General features: G+C 53.7%; 1 protein-coding gene across 3 annotated transcripts in view; it reads right to left on the bottom strand.

The window, feature by feature from the left end:
- The window catches only part of BCR (BCR activator of RhoGEF and GTPase), a 137453-nt gene extending 132061 nt beyond the window's left edge, over positions 1–5392 (bottom strand). Inside the window, exon 1 of one of the 3 annotated variants that reach the window (XR_010156194.1) lies at positions 3688–5035. Coding sequence is in view for 2 of the 3 variants with exons in the window: in XM_016939532.4 (XP_016795021.1) it covers positions 3688–4966 (1279 nt within the window). In the remaining variant the exon portion in view is untranslated. Of the gene's footprint in view, positions 1–3687 lie in introns of all 3 variants that reach the window. The other 2 variants (XM_016939532.4, XM_016939531.4) reach the window with 2 other exon arrangements.
- Between the last annotated feature and the right edge of the window lie 15388 nt (positions 5393–20780).

Below are 20780 nucleotides of genomic sequence, written 5' to 3'. Positions count from 1 at the left end.
CCCGTCTCTACTAAAAATACAAAAAAATTAGCTGGGTGTGGTGGTGGGCGCCTGTGGTCCCAGCTACCCAGGAGGCTGAGGCAGGAGAATGGTGTGAAGCCGAGAGGCGGAGCTTGCAGTGAGCCGAGATCGCTGGGCTGCACTCCAGCCTGGGCGACAGAGCGAGGCTCCGCCTCAAAACAACAACAACAACAACAAAAAAAACCAAAGAGAACCACACTCTCCTTCTGTGAGTTCCGCATAGTTTTTTGTTTGTTTTTTGTTTTTTGAGACTGTGTCTCGCTCTGTCGCCCAGGCTGGAGTGCAGTGGCGCGATCTCGGCTCACTGCAAGCTCCGCCTCCCCTAGTTCACGCCATTCTCCTGCCTCAGCCTCCCGAGTAGCTGGGACTACAGGCGCCGGCCACCACACCCGGCTAATTTTTTGTATTTTTAGTAGAGACGGGGTTTCACCGTGTTAGCCAGGATGGTCTCGATCTCCTGACCTTGTGATCCACCCGCCTTGGACTCCCAAAGTGCTGGGATTACAGGCTTGAGCCACCGCGCCCGGCCGGGTTCTGCATAGTTTTACAGCAGGGCTCACAGCCGTCTATCATTACCCCCACAGGTGGGCCCAGGGTGCAAAGACTGGAAGGACCCCCTGAACCTCCCCAGTTGTGCTTTGCAGGTAGCAGTGTGGGGTAGTGGGAAGAACACCGCAGGGCCACCACGTTCCAAACGGAACAGCTCTGCATTCACACAGAGACCCAGAATCCCAGCCTTGCCGCTTCCCAGTTGTGTCTTTACCTGTAAATGGGCAGCCCCACCCCAGGGCGACAGATGAGCCCATGAGGGGCCCTATGGGAAGCACTTTGTCACCGTGCCCAGGGATGGCTTCGGCCCCCTCCCTTGAGGGGCCCTCAACTTGGAAATGGGACGGTCCATTCATCCAAACAGACTGATTCCGAGGTTATTAGATCTGGGCCACCACATCTGCCACTGCGGAGCATTAGGGTGACTTCCTCCCCCCCACCCACCCCCATGAGTGATTTTCCTCATTGTTCCTTTTTCAGACCAGCAGGCTCCACAGCCCTCTAAAGAACATCAGTAAACAGGCAGAGACAGATGGCTGAGCCAGTGAGGATTCCTCTTTCCATGCCTGCCATACATGGACCCACGTCAGGGGAAACTGCTAGGCAGAGTGTCAAGGTGCCCAGGGCTAAAAGAAGCAGGAGTTTTAAAACATAACAGGATCCAAACTCATAGACTGTACAACACCAAGAGTGAACCCAAATGTAAACTCTGGACTTTGGGTAATAATGAGGCACCAATGCAGGTAGGTTCATGGACTGTAACAAACATGCCCCTCTGGTGGGAGATGTTAACTGGGGAGGCTGTGGGGGTGTAGGGGTAGGGAGTATGTGGGAAATTGCTATATTTCCCGATCAATTTTGCTGTGAACCTAATAGTGCTCTAAAAAAATTAAGTCTTAAAAAAGAAAAACTGTCTGAGGGAAAATAATCCCTTTTAAAAATGTTTAAGTGACCTTAGTTACTAAAAACGTCTAAGAGGCCTGGTGAGGTGTCTCATCCCTGTAACCCCAGCTCCTCAGGAGGCTGAAGCTAGAGGAATGCTTGAGCCCAGGAGTTTGATACCGGCCTGGGCAACACAGCAAGACCCTGTATTTACAAAAAAAAAAAAAATTAAAAATTAGCCCAGTATAGTGGTTTGAGCCTGCAGTCCCAGCTACTGAAAAGGCTGTGGTGGATCACCCGAGCCCAAGAGTTTTGAGGTTGCAGTGAGCTATGATCATACTACTGCATTCCAACCTGGATGGCAGAGCCAGACGCTGTCTCTTAAAAACAAAAAACAAACAAAACATTTAAGGGGAAAAAAATAAAACCTAATGGGAAAGAGACTGTGGGACCTTGAGGACATTCGGAGAAGAATCCAGCAAGTCCTAAAAGTGGGTCCAAGTGGTAAAATTACCTCCTCAGCCATTTCCTGAGGACCTGCCCTGTGTGACTCAAGGCACTGGGCTTTCCATCCCTCTATAATAATTCCTATATTCATTTACTGACTTGCATTCGGCGTCTAGTGATGTGGCCAACATGGCCAAGTCTACAGGAGCTGTAGGAAAGGCTGGGCCCAAGGTTCTGGAAACCCAGAATTCTCCACCAGCAAAGACTATCAACTTCAATTTGCACATCTCCCTAAAAACCTCTAATTTTCTTCTTTATTAATAACTCTCCTGCACCATGGCACTGAGGGCCAGTTCAAGCTGGCTCGCCTGACCAACAGCTGGCCAGACAAGGCTGGTGCCCAGTAACCACAAGGCAATCCTCCAGACCCCGAACCAGCTGATGTGCCTGCAAAGCAGGCTTCTGAATAGTACAGCCTTCCACCCCGCCCCCACATAGGGACTTAGGGAATGCAGCCGGGCCAGACGGCAGGTCGGAGCCGTGCACCACAGGAAACCCCAGCTGCAAATGGAAGATCAGCAACTGGAAGTACCTAACACAAACAGGACAGAGTGCCCACCACAAAAAGGCAGCAGCTCTAAGAGCCAAAAATAGCCTCACTCGTTTCAAGAGGATTCTGACAAACCAAGCACATTCAACTCCTCCATCAGCAGAAAAAGAAAAATCAATGAAGCAGAAAACCAGATGAGCTTAACAGGGACCAGGACTCCAAAAGATTCCCGACAGCCTCACACACACACCCCAGCCCACCCTTTCCTTACCCCAATGGCAAACTGTGTCTGGATCTCAAAACATAGTCCCATGACCCAAAATGCCTGATGGTATTTGCATCTAGCACAGAAGTTAGGCGTACAATCCCATAGTTTTAATCTTAGTGCTAGAATCTGACCACAGATTGGGAGCCCCAAATAAGCACCTGTGGGTGCTTATCCTTGGCAAGATGAGGCAGCAGGAGCACACTGGAGGGGCAGCAAATGGGGCTGGGTTACCACCACGGAGGAGCCTGGTGGTGAATAATCATGGGTGAAGCCTCCCATCAAAGCCAGGCAGATCAGAACGGGTGTGGCTCTGCTTCACCCCCAGATAAAATCTCCATGCAGTTGATTTTCGGTGGCCCACTGAGTCACAACTGCCTGTCGCCTCACTTCCTTCTAATTCCTATTCTCACCTGCTGTGACTTGTGTTCAGGACTGCTGGTTAGCAAGCAAACCTGACACTTCTATGGCCTAGGAGCAGCTAGCATATCTCAGGTTTCACAAACGTGTCATATAACCCCTCCAGAACAGGATCAGTGGGGTGGCGGGGAATGCCCAAGACATAAATCAGTCCCTGCTAACAGCATCCGATGTGGGCGCTAGAGATGACTCCGGTTTTTATGCTATCCTCACTGCCCGGCATGGAGAGAGCACATAGCAAGGTTACTGCCTGAAGCATCTTCCTCCAACTCACAAGCTGTACTTCACAAACACATTGCTCTAGAACCAAAGGAATAAACCACCTCCCATCCCTCACAAGACCATCCTCAACCCAATTCCATTCCAAACACTAACAACATGCATTCAGGAAGGAGGAGGGGATGGAGTTTGTTCGGGTGCAGGATCCGCGTGAACCCCAAGTGCACCTGATAATCACTCAAAACTATCTATCCACTCCTCCCTCCCAACTTCTGTTTTGTGTCCCCTACTCGTCTATGGTTTTCCTCCCACGCACGTGGCGTGAGGAACTCACCTGCGTCTCCATGGAAGGCGCCCTCGCCATCGTTGGGCCAGATCTGCCCGGTCTTGCGGACGCCCACGATGGTGGCCTCGGACACGACAACCGGGCAGTGCCGGTGCCGCTTATGGCACTGCGGCGTGGGGGGACTGCTGCTGTCGAAGGACTGTTGCGAGTTCTGCGAGGGAGAACGGCTCTTGTCCCGGAACATGCGGTAGGTGGTGGGGCTTGGGGACACGCGGCTGGACTGGCCAGAGGAGAAGTCCTCCTCGCTGGAGGTGAGGTTCTCATTGGAGCTGCAGTCCGGGGTATAGCCGCCTCCGCAATCCTCAAAACTCCGGGGGGAGTAGGACCTGCGGGGCCAGGTAAGGCGCTTCTCCTGCTCAGAGGTGCTCTGGCTGCGCAGGAGCGGGCCCTTGCCCTCCCCTTCCATCATGCCCCCGACGTAGATGCTCTGGTAGGGCTGGTACTCCAGGGGCGGCCAAGGGGGCCTGCTACCGCCATTGGCGTCGATCAGGTTGTCCTTCAGGAAGCGGGGGTTCAACTCGGCGTCCTCGTAGTCGCCGTCGACGCCGCAGCTGCTCTCCGAGGTGCGTCCCCGGTAAGGGGGCCTGGATGCATCCCCCACGCTCGAGCCCGCGCCGTGCTGGGACTTTTTGCGCTCCATCTGCATGGCCTGGCTGCCCAGAGAGCTGATGCGGTCCGACACCTCTTTGTCGTTGACCTTCACCAGGCCGCGCTCGTGGTGAAACTCGACGTTCACGTAGAAGGGCTTCTCGGCGTCCGCCCCGGGCTGGCCATGGCCCTTGCGGATCCGCTCGAAGTTGGACCTGAGCGCCGCCACGCTGGCGGGGGGTCCCCGGTCGTCCCGTTCCCCCGACGCGGCTGCCCCGGGCCTGCGGGCGGTCCCGGGCCTGGCCTTACCCGGAGAACCCTCGCCGTCGGGCCGGGCCTCGGGCTCCTCGGCGGGCGGCGGGTCGGCTCCGTCGGCGGGCGCTGGCTGCGGGCGCGACGCGGACCCTCGGGGCTCGGAGGCGCCGTCGGGGGCCTGCGCCGCGCGCCGGAAGCCCCATCGCTGCCGGTCATAGCTCTTCTTTTCCTTGGCCAGCAACGTCTGCAGGTAGATCATGCGGAAGCGCTCCTGGTTCACCTCCTGCTCCAGGCGCCGAATGGAGGCCTTGCAGCGCTCCAGCTCCTGCTCGATGTCGCCCACTGAGCGCAGCTCCATGCGCGGCGGCTCTGAGTCCGGGAACTGCGCCTTCCACGCCTCCGCGAAGCCCACCGGGTCCACCATGGCGCGGCCGGCCTCACCTGCGCCGCCGGGCTGCGCGCGGGGCCCGTCTCAGCGGCGGCGCGGCGGCCTCGCCAGGCCCGGCCCCGGGCGCCGGGCGGCCCCCATGGCCCCGCGCGGCGGCGGCGGCGAACAATGCCCGCCCACTCCCTGGTGGCAGGTGAGGCGGGGCGGGGCGCGCGGGGGGGAAGGGCGCGGGCTGCGCGCGCCGCTATTGTGTGCGGGGCTCCTCCGCACAGCGAGGCGCGGGCGCTGCTCTCCGCTCCGCCAGGCCGCCGCCAGACTCTGGCCACGGCCCGCGCGCTCCTCGCCTCTCGCTCCCGCACCGCCCCACAGCCCCGCCGCCGCCGCTGCCGCCGCCGCCGCCTCCTCGGACGCTAAGCTCAGCCAGCCGGCTCTCGCCGCATTCCCGCCCGGCCCGCACTCTGCGCCGCAGGAAGGGGAGGGCCGGGGGGCGGTGGCCGCGGCGCGGATGACGGAGCCAGGCGGGCCTCTTAAAGGGGCCGCGCCGTGGGCACAGGGCGGGGGGGCCCCCCCGGAGGCGGCTCCCCCATCGAGCCGCCACCCTCCCCCCGTCCCTGTGCCTTTTGGGAAACTGAGGCCCTAACAACAGCGAATTGGACTGTGCAACTCGCAGCCCAGGGGTTCCCCATAGAAAGGACACCGGACTCCCTGGTCCATAAAGACCTTTCCAATACAGAGGTCTGGGCCAGTTCTGCAGTCCTGGAACAGGAACACTTGGCTCCCCTCCGGCCAGGAGGACTTCTCCGGCCAGTCCAGCCGCGTGTCCCCAAGCCCCACCACCTACCTCATGTTCCGGGACAAGAGCTGCTCTCTCTGGCAGAACTCGCAGCAGTCGTCCGACAGAAGCAACCTCCCCTCTCTGCCCCTACCACGCCGCAGTGCCATAAGCGTCACCGGCACTGCCCAGTCGTCGTGTCAGAGGCCACCATCGTGGGCGTCTGCAAGACCAGGCAGATCTGGCCCAACGATGCGGAGGGCACCTTCCATGGAGACGCAGGTAAGTTCCTCACACCTCACAGCCCGGCCTCTCACCAGCCTCAGGGCTGGGCACACTAGGGACCACCCAGCAGGGCCCAACTCACAGAGAGGCCAGGACCAGGCAGGTCACCCCGCAAGGCAGGGAGGGCCAGGCTGAGTAACCAATGCCAGCACCCTTGTTTCAGCGGGCCTCTCACGTTGTGGATCTGCTGTGGGTGGCTGCCACACGGGTTTGTCACAGCAGGACCACATGATGGATGATAAATAGGGATTTCTCCCTCAGGTCACTCAATACCCACACCTGCCTTCCTGTGTGCTGAGCCATGTGTTTGTCCCCTGGCCTCTCTTGAGCTCCAGAGGTCAATGTAGTTTTTCCAGGACGACCTGACTCAGAACTTCCCTGATTAGCCTCCCTCTAAGGGGGCCGCCAGCCTGCACTGAGGTCCGCAGGGCTGGGTGGAAGACAGAACAGCCCAGAGCAGGGAGTGAAACAAAATCTTTGATGGTTCTCTGGGGACACAGAGATCTGAGACACAGTGGAGAGCACTCTGCAGGGACTCTGATGGGCACAAAATGAAAATACCCAAACCAGCCCGCTGGGTTGGGGGAAAAGGAAACAGGATTTGGCAAATGAATTACTGGGCTTGAGTCCTGACCACCTCTCCCTCTCTGCCTCAGTTTCCTTGAAGTGAGAAGCACATCCACCTCCAAGTGCTGTTGTCCCTGTGTGGATGTTAGGGATTATCATGCCCTCCTCCCAATGCCAGCGTCATCTGGAGCAGATGCTTTGAAGTCCAATCTAAAGGACTGAGCCCAGGCTAGTAGCCAGGCCAGCCCTGCTTGGGTTCAGGGCTTCCTGCTGACTCCTGGCTGTGTGACCTCAGCAGTGTCTCTCTCAGCCTCTCTGAGCCTCAGTTTTGTCATCTGTTCTTCATGTGCCCAATCCTGCTTCCTTTTCTCCTGACCCGGCAGGCTGGTTTGGGTATTTTAATTTTGTGCTCATCAGACTCCCTGCTCTTTGCCCTGTCTCAGATCTCCAGGCTTCCCTAGAGAACCATCAAACATTTTGTTTCACTCCCTGCTCTGAGCTGTCCTGTCTTCCACCCAGTCTTGTGGGCCACGGTACAAAATGTTGAGAGCATCCTGCGTAAAATGCCCAGATGGGGCAAACATAAAACACACCCTGATAAATGGTGTGTAGGGGTCGATTTCGTGATTGCCAGTTAATATTGGTGCCCCTGGAGAACATTCCTGCCCTGGAAAACCCATGGGCCCCAGTTTCTAGGCTGGGTGGGCGGTGCGCAGCTCACTGCTGCCCTCTGCAGGCCTTGCTAACCTCCTGCCATCCTGGTCCCTCGGACCCAGCGGACCTTCTCATCCCCTTCCCATCAGGCTGCAAATAGCCCATTTTGCATGTGAGGAAACTGAGATGCAAATGATGCCCTGGCCACTAAAGGGGCTGGAATCCCAGTAGTGCCGTACTGAGCAGTGCTCTCATCCTCAGTGGCCTCTTTTTTTTTTTTTTTTTGAGACGGAGTCTCACACTGTTGCCCAGGCTGGAGTGCAGTGGCGCGATCTCTGCTCGCCGCAACCTCCGCCTCCTGGGTTCAAGTGATTCTGCTGCCTCAGCCTCCCAAGTAGCTGGAATTACAGGCGCCTGCCATCACGCCCAGCTAGTTTTTTGTATTTTTAGTAGAGACGGGGTTTCACTGTGTTGGCCAGGCTGGTCTTGAACTCCTGACCTCGTGATCTGCCCGCCTTGGCCTCCTGTAGTGCTGGAATTACGGGTGTGAGCCACTGCACCCAGCCCTCAATGGCCTCTTCTTTAAAATGGGTATGATAAAGGCAGGCACAGTGGCCCATGCCTGTAATCCTGGTGTTTTGGGAGGCTGAGGCAGGAGTATCGCTTGAGCCCAGGAGTTCAAGACCAGCCTGGGCAACATAGTGAGACTCCATCTCTACAAAAAAATTTAAAAATTAGCCTGGCATGGTGGCTCTTGCCTGTAGTCCTACCTGCTCAGGAGGCTGGGGTGGGAGGATTGCACTGAGCCTGGGAATTTGAGGCTTCAGTGAGCTAGGATCACGCCACTGCACTCCAGCCTGGGTAACAGAGCAAGACCCTGTCTCTAAGTAAACTCTGAAGCTGTTTAGTTTGAGTTTGCATGCTCCGTTCTCTTGGCATAGCAAATGGCTTTTTGTTAGGCACAAGGACACGTCCAGATAGTGGCTTTCTCCCTTGTGGGACAGCCTCTTCTGGCCCCAAGGACACTGTTCTCTCCTCAGGACTTCCCTGAAAGCACCCCTATCCTGAGCCTCTGGGCCTTTCCTGCAGAGTTTTCTTATCATCCATCCCTCCCTAGGGAGGAATGCAGCAGGGCATGGGCATGGGCATGGGGTTTAGACACACATAACACTCTGTAATCCCCCACTCAGTGTCTGTTCCAACTAGATCTAAACTCTGCAAGGTCACAGACCTGTTTGTCTTGTTCCCCTATGTCTCTCATATAGTGAGCTCAGAGTAAGTGCTCAACCAGGTCTGGTGGAATGAGGAACCAGATGTGTGCATGGCCTGGAGGGCAGATAGGTCACCGAGAGCGATGCCTGTGTATGGGGGAGGAAGTGATAAGGCATTCACAGCCCGGCTATAGCAAAGGTGTGTGTGTCCTGTGGGAGAAGGCACAGTTCGGGCAAAGGCTTGTCAGGGGAGGTGATGCCTGAGCTGGTCCTAAGGACAAGGACCAGGTAGGCAAAGGACAAGGAGGCTTCAAAGTTCTGTTTGAGGAGCAGCCAGGTTGGGAGATGACGCTGGTGTGGGCAGTAGGAAGTGGGATCAGAGGTGAGGCAGGGCCTTGTAGGCCTGTACAAAGTTTGGGTTTTATTCTAAATGCAAGGAAAAGCTGCTCAAAGGTTCTAGACCTGCACTGTCCGATAGAACTTTCCAGTACCATGGGCATGTTCTGTAATCTGTGCTGCACAATGTGGCAGCCACGAGCTGCCCCATGTGATTACTGAGCATCTGAAACGTGGCTGGGGCAGCTGAAGAACTGAATGTTTGGTTTCATGTTAGTGAGTTTCAATGGCCACCGTGGCTGCTGTATTCAACCGCACAGGAAGCGGGGTGACTTGCTGGGGTCTGTTGCATGGAAGGTTGGGCGTGGGAGGTGGGAGCAGGGGGAGTGGTTGGGGATTGTGGCAATTGTTCATGAGGAAGGCATTGGTGACCCAGAATAGGGCAGAAGCAAGGTACCCCAGAGAAGGGGTTAGATTTCAGGAGCATTCTGGAAGTAAAACTCATGGGACTTGTAGATGGAGTGGGTGTGGGGAATGAGGGATGTTGGGGTGATCAGACCCAACACCAGGCCGTGGGGGCGACAAAGTGTGGCGGAGTCAAAGGAGTGAGAAAAGGCAAGAGAGAAAGTGGGACCAGGGGGCCAACGCTAGTATAGAGGCTGCAAAGGCCTCCAGCCCTAGGAGCCTATGCTATTTATTGGTGATCAAACAAAGAAACAGGTGGTGAGGATGTGGGGGTTGAAAGGAAGCGGTGTATCAAGCAAATGAGCTACAGCTGTGACAGTTTAGCATTTTCTTTGAAACATATGGCTACTTGAGATAATGAGAGTGCTAGAAGGAAGGAGCCAGCAAGTCTAGCAGACATGCAAGCCCTGCCTCAGCTTCTCTCCCAACACCCAGCTTTTCCCCAACAGAGGGAGGCCAGCTCATGGGGATGACTTTGGGATGGTGACTGCAACAGGCAAGCAGAGGTGCCTGCACAGGGCTTCAGGTCCGCATAGCCCATCCATGAGCAGGCATCAGGCAGAGGGTGACCCTGTTGCACCAAGGAGCAATGAAGACCTCAGAGAGAAAGTGGAGTGTTGCCAGTGAATTGCTGTTGTTTGTTGCCACGGGGCTGGAGACTCTCCCCCTGCCTGCGTGAGGCTGGGTGGAGAAGGGACAGTTACTGGACTAGGGGGGAAGTAGAGGCAGAGGGACTGAGAAGGGACTGGCCAGGGAGATGATGGGGACCCTGGAGTCTGAGCAGAGAAGACTCAGTGAAGAAGGCAGAGCCTCATGCTGATAGCTGCTGTTCCCTCAGTGGGAAGGATGCTAGCTGAGTCTGGCATCATGAGGCCGGCAGGGCAGAGGTGGGCCCTGGAGCTTGGCTGCAGAAGCTGGAGGCTGGATGGGCCCTGAGCACTACCCCAGGAGCCTTCTGAGGGGTTCAGCAGGAGGACGGGGCTTCACCAAGGGCTCCACAGCTGTCTATGAGCAGTGGGTGACATTTATTTTCTAAATCATCATGCTTTTCTAAATTCTTCATAATAAAACGCCTATCTATGGCTCACGCCTGTAATCCCAGCACTTTGGGAGGCTAGGCGGGCGGGTCACTTGAGGTCAGGAGTTTAAGATCAGACTGGCCAATATGGTGAAACCCTGTCTCTACCAAAAATATAAAAATTAGCTGGGCATGGTGACTCCAGAGGCGGAGGCTGGAGAATTGCTTGGATCCAGTAGGCGGAGGTTGCAGTGAGGGGAGATTACGCCACTGCACTCCAGCCTGGGTGATGGAGTGAGACTCTGTCTCAAGAAAAAACAAACAAACAAGCCAACCCACCTATCTTTTGTAATTTAAAAAAAAATAGATTTTTTGCCAAGTGCCGTGGCTGATGCCTATAATCCCAGCACTTTGGGAGGCCGAGGCGGGCAGATCATGAGGTCAGGATATTGAGACCATTCTGGCTAACACGGTGAAACCCCGACTCTACTAAAAATACAAAAAAAAATTAGCCGGGTGTGGTGGTGGGCGTCTGTAGTCCCAGCTACTCGGAGGCTGAGGCAGGAGAATGGCGTGAACCCAGGAGGCGGAGCTTGTAGTGAGCCAAGATTGCGCCACTGCACTCCAGCCTGGGTGACAGAGCGAGACTCTGTCTGAAAAAAAAAAAAATTTTTTTTTTACAATCTTTTTTTTTTTTTTTTGAGACGGAGTTTTGCTCTTGTTGCCCAGGCTGCAGTGCAATGGCGTGATCTCAGCTCACCACAACCTCCGCTTCCCAGTTCAAGCAATTCTCCTGCCTCAGCCTCCCGAGTAGCTGGGATTACAGGCATGCACCACCATTCCTGGCTAATTTTGTATTTTTAGTAGAAACGGGGTTTCTCCATGCTGGTCAGGCTGGTTGCGAACTCCCAACCTCAGGGGATCCACCTGCCTCAGCCTCCCAAAGTACTGGGATTACAGGCGTGAGCCACCACACTCAGCTTTTTTTTTTTTTTACAACTTTATTGAAGTATAATTGAAGTGTCATAAACTGCGCATAAGGAGTGCGATTTGATGAGTTTTGACATCTGTGTATACTTTGAAGCCATCGCCACAATTAGATAACAAGTATTTCCAGCATCCCCAATCCATATTATGTTTTTAAATCTCAAAACTAAAATATAACAGAGAAGTGGGGTTTTTGGTGATGTTCCCCCTCAATTTCCCTTGTTCTCTGAGTGTGGTTACATGATTCTATTATTTATTTATTTACTTATATATTTTTTGAGATGGGGGTCTCGCTCTGTGACCCATGCTGGAGTGCATTATTGCAATCCTAGCTCACTGCAGCCTCAGACACCTGGGCTCAAGTGATCCTCCTAACTCAGCTTCCCGAAGTGCTGGGATTACAGGCGTGAGCCACAGCGCCCAGCCTAGAAGTAATTTTAAAATCAAAACACACACACACACCGTCACACACCCTCAGCAGCAGCCCAAGTGGTTCCTAGGCCCCAAGCAAAAGTTCCAGCAAACCCCTCCCGGAGGCCACCCTTTCCCTTTACTGGAAGAACAGGCTGGGACCCAACCGCCCCCTCTGCTGGAGACAATGCAGAACTTCTCATGCCTCAAAGCCCTGGGGATGGAAAGCATGCAGGTGTCAGTCAACAGATGAAAGAATAGAGGCCGGGCACAGTGGCTCACACCTGTAATCCCAGCACTTTGGGAGGCCGAGGAGGGTGGATCATCTTAGGTCAGGAGTTCAAGACCAGCCTGACCAACATGGCGAAACCCTGTCTCTACTAAAAATATGAAAAAATTAGCCTGGTGTGGTGGCATGCCTGTAGTCCCAGCTACTCAGGAGGCTGAGGCAAGAGAATCGCTGGAACCCAGGAGATGGAGGTTTGCAGTGAGCCAAGATCGCGCCGCTGCACTCAGCCTAGGTGACAGAGCGAGACTCCGTCTCAAAATAAATAAATAATAAATAATAAAGGAGAAGAAGTTTGAGACCAGCCTGGGCACCATATTGAGACCCCATCTCTAAAAAAAAAAAAAAAACCCAAAAATAAAAAAATTACCTGAGCATTGTGGCATGTGTCTGTAGTCCCAGCTACTCTGGAGGCGGAGGTGGAAGGATTGCTTGAGCCAGGGAGGTTGAAGTTTTAGTGAGCTATGATCATACCCCTGCACTCCAGCCTGGGCGACAGAGTGAGACCCTGTCTCAAATTAAATAAATAAATGAAAAGAAGGCCAGGCACAGTGGCTGATGCCTGTAATCTCAGAACTTTGGGAGGCCGAGGCGGGCGGATCACGAGGTCAGGAGATCGAGACCATCCTGGCTAACATGGTGAAACTCCATCTCTGCTAAAAATACAAAAAATTAGCTGGGCATGGTGGCAGGCACCTGTAGTCCCAGCTATTTGGGAGGCTGAGGCAGGAGAATGGCGTGAACCTGGAAGGTGGAGCTTGCAGTGAGCGGAGATCGCGCCACTGCACTCCAGCCTGGGTGACAGAGCGAGACTCCGTCTCAAAAAAAAAAAAAAAAAAAAGAAAGAAAGAAACTGTGGTACATCCAGACAATGGAATATTAATCAGCACTAAAAAGAAAGGAGCTGACAAGCCATGGAAAAACATGGAGGAAACTTAAATGCCTATTACCATATGAAAGACACTATTCTGAAAAGGCTACATACTGTATGATTCCAAATATATGACATTCTTTTTTTTTTTAGATGCAGTCTCGTTCTGTACCCCAGGCTGGAGTGCAGTGGCGCGATCTCAGCTCACTGCAAGCTCCGCCTCCTGGGTTCATGCCATTCTCCTGCCTCAGCCTCCCGAGTAGCTGGGACTACGGGCACCTGCCACCACACCCGGCTAATTTTTTGTATTTTTAGTAGAGATGCGGTTTCACCGTGTTAGCCAGGATGGTCTCGATCTCCTGACCTCACAATCCACCCTGCCTCAGCCTCCCAAAGTGCTGGGATTAAAGGTGTGAGCCACCATGCCCAGTCTTTTTTTTTTTTTTTGAGACAGAGTCTCGCTCTGTCGCCCAGGCGGGAGTGCAGTGGCGCGATCTCGGCTCACTGCAAGCTCCGCCTCCTGGGTTCACACCATTTCCTGCCTCAGCCTCCCAAGTAGCTGGGACTACAGGCACCCACTACCGCGCCTGGCTAATTTTTTGTATTTTTTTAGTAGAGATGGGGTTTCACTGTGGTCTTGATCTCCTGACCTCGTGATCTGCCCGCCTCGGCCTCCCAAAGTGCTGGGATTACAGGCTGAGCCACTGCACTTGGCCTTTTTTTTTTTTTTTTTTTTTTGAGACAGAATCTCGCTCTGTCACCCAGGCTGGAGTACAGTGGTGCGATCTTGGCTCACAGCAACCTCCACCTCCCGGATTCAAGCAGTTCTCCCACCTCAGCCTCCCAAGTAGCTGGGACTATACATGCACCATCACTATAGGCAGAGATTGCAGTGAGCCATGATAATGCCACTGCACTCCAGAGGGGCAACAGAACCAGACCCTGTCTGAAAAAGCAAAAAATGAAATATTATACTGATAAATGCTACAACATGGATGAGCCTTGAAAACATTATGCTAAGTGAAAGAAGCAGTCACAAAAGGCCACATATTGTATGATTCCATTTGTATGTCTTATTCTTACAGAATCAGTTTATGATGGCAATTGTTTTAACAGATGGATATAAAATGCATTGAGGAAGGGTGCTTTTAACAATTTTTGTTTCTTCTTCCTGGTAACCAGGTGCTTGAGGACTGGCCTGGCAGATAGGAAGCTGACTACAGATATGTGCCACCGATCCTGGCTTCCACTTTTTCACTGTTGTCAATAACATTGCTTGTTTTTTTTTTTTGTTTTTTTTTTTTGGAGACAGAGTTTTGCTCTTGTTGCCCAGGCTGGAGTGCAATGGCAAGATCTCAGCTCACCGCAATCTCTACCTCCCAGTTTCAAGCGATTCTCTTGCCTCAGCCTCCCGAGTAGCTGAGATTACAGGCACGTGCCACCACGCCTGGCTAATTTTGTATTTTTAGTAGAGACGGGGTTTCACCATGTTGATCAGGCTGGTCTCAAACTCCTGACCTCAGGTGATCCACCCCCACTGCCTCTCAAGGTGCTGGGATTACAGGCGTGAGCCACCGCGCTCAGCATGAATAATATTACTTGAATGTGTATGTACATGTATACAATGGACTGAATGTTTGTGTCCCCCAAAATTTGTATGTTGAAATTCTAGCTGGGCATTGTGGTACACACTTGTAGTTCCAGCTACTCCAGAGGCTGAGGTGGGAGGGTTGCTTGAATCTAGGAGTTCTGGGCTTTAGTGCACTATGCCTGTCAGGTGTCTGCACTAAGTTCAGCATCAGTATGATGACCTCCTGGGTCATCAATATGATGACCATCAGGTTTCCTAAGGAGAAGTGAACCTGCCCAGGTAGAAAGTGTAGGCCAGGCGCAGTGGCTCACGCCTGTAATCCCAGCACTTTGGGAGGCCTCAGTGGGTGGATCATGAGGTCAGGAGATTGAGACCATCCTGGCCAACATGGTGAAACCTTGTCTCTACTAAAAATACAAAAATTGGCTGGGCGTGGTGGTGCACGCCTGTAGTCCCAGCTACTCAGGAGGCTGAGGCAGGAGGATCACTTGAACCCGGGAGGCAGAGGCCGCAGTGAGCCAAGATTGCACTACTGCACTCCAGCCTGGGGACAGAGTGAGACTCCACCTTGAAAAAAAAAGAAGAAAAAAGAAAGTGCAACAGGCTAAAACTTCTGTGCCAATCAGTAGTGGGATTGTGCCTATGAATAGCCACAGCACGCCAGCCTGGGGAACATAGTCAGACCCCATCTCTAAGTGGGAAATATGTAGGTATATATATATATATATATGAAATTCTAACCCTCAATGTGCCTGGGAGGTAGTTAAGTCCTGGGTGGAGTCCTCGTGAATGGGATTAGTAGCCTTATTTATTTATTTATTTTGAGGTGGAGTCTCGCTCTGTCACCAGGCTGGAGTGCAGTGGCATGATCTCAGCTCACTGCAACCTCCGACTCCTGGGTTCAAGCAATTCTTCTGCCTCAGCTTCCCAAGTAGCTGGGACTACAGGTGCTCACCACCACGCCCGGCTAATTTTTTTTTTTTTCACCATGTTGCCCAAGCTTCTCTCAAACTCCTGAGCTCAGGCAGTCTGTCCGCCTCGGCCTGCCAAAGTGCTAGGATTACAGGTGTGAGCCACTGTGCCTGGCTGAGATTAGTGGCCTTTTAAAGGAACCCTGAAGAGCGCTCTCAAATTCTTTTTGCTATGTGAGGATACAGTGAGAATTCTACAGTTTGTGACCTAGAAAAGGGCCCTTGCCAGAATCCAACTGTGTTGGCACCCTGATCTGGAACTTCCAGCCTCCAGGACTGTGAGAAATAAATTTCTGTTGTTTTAAAAGCCACCTAGACTATGGCAGGCTCCCACTAAGGCAATGTACTTGTTTGAGTCTGCTTTCAGTTCTTTGGAGGATATACCTAGGAACGGTATATTTCTGGGCCATGTCATGTGACAATTCTATGTTTTACTTTTTGGGGAACTGCACAGGTGGCTTTTTCTTTTTTTGCTTTTTTTTTTTTTTTTTTTTTTAAAGGGTCTTGTTCAGTTGCTTAGGAGGGAGTGCAGTGGCACAATCTCAGCTCTCTGCAGTCTCAAGCTTCTGGGCCCAAGCGATCCTTCCACCTCAGCCCCACAAGTAGCCGGGACTACAGGCACACACCACCATGCCCAGCTAATTTTTATAGTTTTTGTAGAGACAGTTTTGCCATGTTGCCCTGTTCTTGAATTCCTGAGCTCAAGCGATCCGCCCACCTCCACCTCCCAAAGTGCCAGAATTACAGGTGTGCACCACCGCACCCAGCCAAGGTACCTTTTTCTAATTCACCCAAAGGCCCCTTGTGGGTGGGTGCAATGGCTCTGCTCATGAGGGTCACACAGTCTTCAGGGGTCGTATCCAACCAGCCCTCACCAGGGGGCCAGCCTGGAACTGAGGTCCTTCAGCGTGATTTCTTTCCACCTCCCCAGCCATTACCCCAACAAGAGGCAGGGAAAGGGGCTCAGAGAGTGACCTCCCCAAGTCACATAGCAATAACTGGGGGCCCAGACTTGAGCCCAACCTCCTGAGTCACAATCAGTACCATCAGGCAAGACATTGTAGATGGCTGGGCTTTCTGCCCTCAGATCTGCCTGAGCCCGAATTAAAAGCCTGCGTGAGCTTTTATTCTTTCTTGCTCCTTTTCCGTGCTGTCTCCACCCCTGTCCCCACCCACTTGGGAGGCTGGAGGCCAGAGGAGGGCTCCCTTCAAGTGGGATGTGGCCATGTGACCACCATCCATCATCTGTCATCCATCATCTGTCATCTGTCAACCATAGGGAGCTGGGGGCAAGATCAGAAAACTGGGCCATCAATACAGCTGTCCTTTATCCCTGCCCCCAGCCAGAGTGCGGAGCAAAGATCTGAGGGCCATCTTTGTCCAGTGAGAAACGAGCCCTTGTGGAGCTGCTGGTCCCAGGTTCCGAGTGACTGGGGCTATGAACCTTCCCTTCCAGACTTGGGCCCCTCCTCAGGAACTCCACTGCCTTCTGCAGAATCAATTATTGATGAGGTCCCTGCAGTCAGGAGAATCCCAGCGGAGTCTCCTGGCCACCATTGGCAGCCTTCACAGGAGGCGAAATTGCTGGGACAAGATGAGCTCGTTCCCGAAGACAGGGCCAGTGAGTTGTTCCAGGTTGTGGCTTCCAGTGAGCAGAGGCCTAGTGTACCCTCAGGCTAGGGGTGCCAACCACCTGTCAGGGAAGAGGGAGCCCAGACCTGGTGTGCCTCCCAGGCCACCCACCATGTATCCCAGAAGACAAGGGGTGAGCCTGCTGACAGTGCCCAGGGACAGGAGTCCCATGCCTGCTCCCTCACCTTCCTGGGGCCCAGGCTCAGACACTGGCTGGTGGCCCTGAATACTGAGGGGGTGCCTGGACAAAGGGGCGGAGGCCAGGAAGGGTCTGTGCTGCCTGGAAGGAGCATGTGACAGTCACACGTCCTGGCTGCTCATCAGTTTCCTTCAGGGGAAGGCTGACATATGGGAGATGACATTGGTAGGCCACAGCAGATGGCAGAGGAGCCTGGGAACTGCTGGGAGGGCATCGCATCTCACAGAGTGCCTGAAGCGGCAGGTGTCTGTGTGTGTGTGTGGCGGGGGGCGGTGCCCAGGGTCCACCCAGTCTCCAGGAGCCGCTTCTCCCTCAGGAGAGGAGGGGTCCCTCTCTGTGCTGTGAGTTTCTTCCTCTGAAACCCCCCATATGCCTTCTCTCATCCCTGTCCTGGGCTCCCTTGGTTGCTGTGTCCCTCTGCAGTCCCCTCCAAGCCTGGGATTCCTTGGCTACCTGCCAGCATCCCCAGGGGCCCAGGACTTCAAGAGCTGGAGGGAGCTGCCTCCCAGTCTAGCCCTGCCTGTGTGGACCCAGGGCTTATGCCCCATGCCAAGCCTGGCTCACCTGTGAAAATGGGGTCGGGCTGGCATCTGCCGTGTGGGCTGTGGGAGGAGTGAATGGGAGAATGCAAAGGGCTGGGCCAGAAAGGGGGCTCCAGGAAAGCTGAATGCATGAACAAGTAAGAATTAGTGCAGCCTGGGCAACACAGTAAGACCCTATCTCTGTGAAATTAAAAAAAAATTAAAAATTAGCTGGGCATGCTGGCTCATTCCTGTAGTCCCAACAACTTGGGAGGCTGGGGTGGGGGGATTGCTTGATGATGGAAAGTTGCACTGAGCTATGATCACGCCATTGCACTCCAGCCTGGGTAACAATGCGAGACCCCATCTCAAAAAAAATGAGAATTAGTCAATGAAGCCAGGTGCAGTAGTGCACCTGTAGTCCCAGCTATTCAGAAGGCTGAGACAGGAGGATTGCTTGAGACCGGGAGTTTGAGGCCAGCCCAGGCAACACAGCGAGACCCTGGCTGTGTTGCCTTAAAAAAAAAAAAAAATTAAATTAAAAAAAGAGTTAATGAATGAGTGAACGTGTCAATTTAACCGATCCTCTGTCCATTTCAGTATTCAGTTACCTAGATTGTAGGTGACCTGAGTTCTCCTGGGTTAAGATGCCCTGCATCCCTCCAGAGAGTGAGGTTTGTCTGACAGTGGTCCATCCCATCCCCCAGGCTGAAATGTGAGTCGAATGGATCCTGCTGGCCTCCTCTCCACTCCAGAGGCCTGCAGCAGGGCTGGGAGGAGGGGGAGGCAGGCAGGCACCCAGGGGACAGGGTTGAAAGACGCTGAGAGCAACTGCCTTGCTCCGGTCCCTGTGGAGCCTCTGTCAACCATGGCTGCTGGGCTGGGAAGGACAGAATCATAGACTCACATTGTGAGGGTGCAGGGAGTGGCAGTGAAGGGGAAGGCTCAGCTGGGGGACCCTGAGGAGGGCTGAGCTTGGTTGGGGCCATGCGAATAAACTCCTTTTGGGGTTCGACCCTGGGTGGCAGTGTGCTGGGGCAACTGACTGAGAGACATTGAGCCCCAGGGGTGAGGGCACCTGGAGCAGATTCCCACTGGGATTAGACTCCAAGTGGGGTTGGCAGCAGAGGCAGGGGAGGGACCAGGAGTTCAGAGGAGGAGGAGGTGCTCAGGTGTGTCCCATCTTTTCAGCTGTCTGCACCTCAGTCTCCCCACCTGTCAGGCGGGGACAGGGCGGGGGTGGTAGTGAGCCCACAGCATTGCTGTGGTTAAACGAGCTTCCAGAGCACCTCACTGCATACGGGGCTGGCACAAAGAGCGTGCTCCATAAATGTGGCCTCTTGCTACTCCCCCAGGAGGCACCCCACTCCTGGATGACTTCTGCTTTGGGGAACAGTGGGTCAGAATTTCCACTGCAAGTGGGTTCCAGTGGGTGGTGGGTGGTGGTGCCTGCTGGGGTCAGGGGTGACCTGGGCTCTGGCCTCGCCCTCTTGGGATCCAAGGTGTAGAGCACCAGTTAACAACATCGTGTGAGGCTGCACTGTGAGACTAGCCGTGCACTCATTCCAAGGCTTACTTAGTAGGCTGGTGCTGGGGATGCAGCAGTGAACAAGGCAGACCACCAAGGCCACCAGGACGGTAAGGGAATTGTAAAGAGACCAGGATAGGGATCAAGGGCAACCTGACCCAGCTGGAGAGGCCAAAGCAGGCTTTCTTGAGGAAGCACCTCTATGCTGAGTTCATTGGCAAAGGTCAGGGTAAGGAGCTGTTGCTTAGGGAGAAAGCCCTTGCTTTGCCTCAGGACAAAAAAGGAGCAGACATTGGGACACAGCCCTTCATCTTCTCACTCTCTCCCTTAGTTCCCTATATTGCACCCCACCCCCCCATATTGGCCCCCAATGCATCAGACCTCCAGTTCTTCACACCCTTATGAAATCCCCTCCCACACTGACTCTGGACTTTGGACATTTGGCCAAAATGCCCCATTTTGGCCAAATATAGCAAGTGTGATGTAAACAGAGGCTTGATAAGCACTTACACATTGGGGCTTGTCTCTGGAAACACTCCTTTTTTTTTTTTTTTTTTTTAAAGACAGAGTCTCACTCCGTCACCCAGGCTGGAATGCAGTGGCAAGATCTCGGCTCACTGCAACTTCCGCCTCCCAGGTTCAAGTGATTCTCCTGCCTCAGCCTCCCAAGTAGCTGGGACTACAGGTGTGTGCCACCATGCCTGGCTAATTTTTTGTATTTTTAGTAGAGACAGGGTTTCACCATGTTAGCCAGGATGGTCTCTATCTCCTGACCTCGTGCTCCGCCCGCCTTGGCCTCCCAAAGTGCTGGGATTACAGGCATGAGCCACTGTGCCCGGCCTGGAAACAGTCCTTTTTAGAAACCAGCCACCACACTGTGAGGAAGCCCAAGCTGCCATGTGGCAAGGCCCTGCCAAGCATTCAGGTGGAGCCACACCACCTGCCACTCATATGAGGGAGGCCATTTTGGACTCTGGGAGAGTTATCCTAGTGGCCCAGCTACCAAGCAGGGAGCAGAAGAATAGCTGGTCAAATCATAGAATCATGAGAAATAATACATGCTTGTTGCTTTAAGCAATGAAGTTTTGGAGTGATTTGTTACATAGTACTAAATAGCACAAACATTTTTCTGCCCGAAGTCCAATTCTTTCCTGTGCCCAGAGCCTCTCTAGCTGGCATGAAGTGTCCTTCCCGAGACCTGTTCAGTTCTGCCCTGAAACTTGCTGTGGCTGGCTCCTACCAAGCTCTTCCCAAGATCAGAACATATCCTCCAGCCCCAAACCGCCTTCACTGGCTGATGCCCTGTGAGGGTCTCTGGGTCAGACAGGACTGGGGTTTGCAAGTGAGGGATGAGGCACAACTGTCCCTGGCCACCAAGGAGAGCCAAGCACAGGATTGTTCCCCAGGCAGGTCTAAGTTTCGTGTGGTGGCATCTGGGTCAGAGTGCAATCTGTCTGCTGGGAACATGGTCTTGTTTGAGCAACCTTCTTGCTTCCCTGCCTTCTTTACACATCTATTGAGCACCTACTGTGGGCCCTTCCTCCC

Source organism: Pan troglodytes, chromosome 23, assembly GCF_028858775.2.
Source record: "Pan troglodytes isolate AG18354 chromosome 23, NHGRI_mPanTro3-v2.0_pri, whole genome shotgun sequence".
Taxonomy (NCBI): Eukaryota; Metazoa; Chordata; class Mammalia; order Primates; family Hominidae; genus Pan; species Pan troglodytes.
The sequence above is the reverse complement of the archived record's forward strand: the minus strand, read 5'-3'. Positions and strand labels throughout refer to the sequence as shown.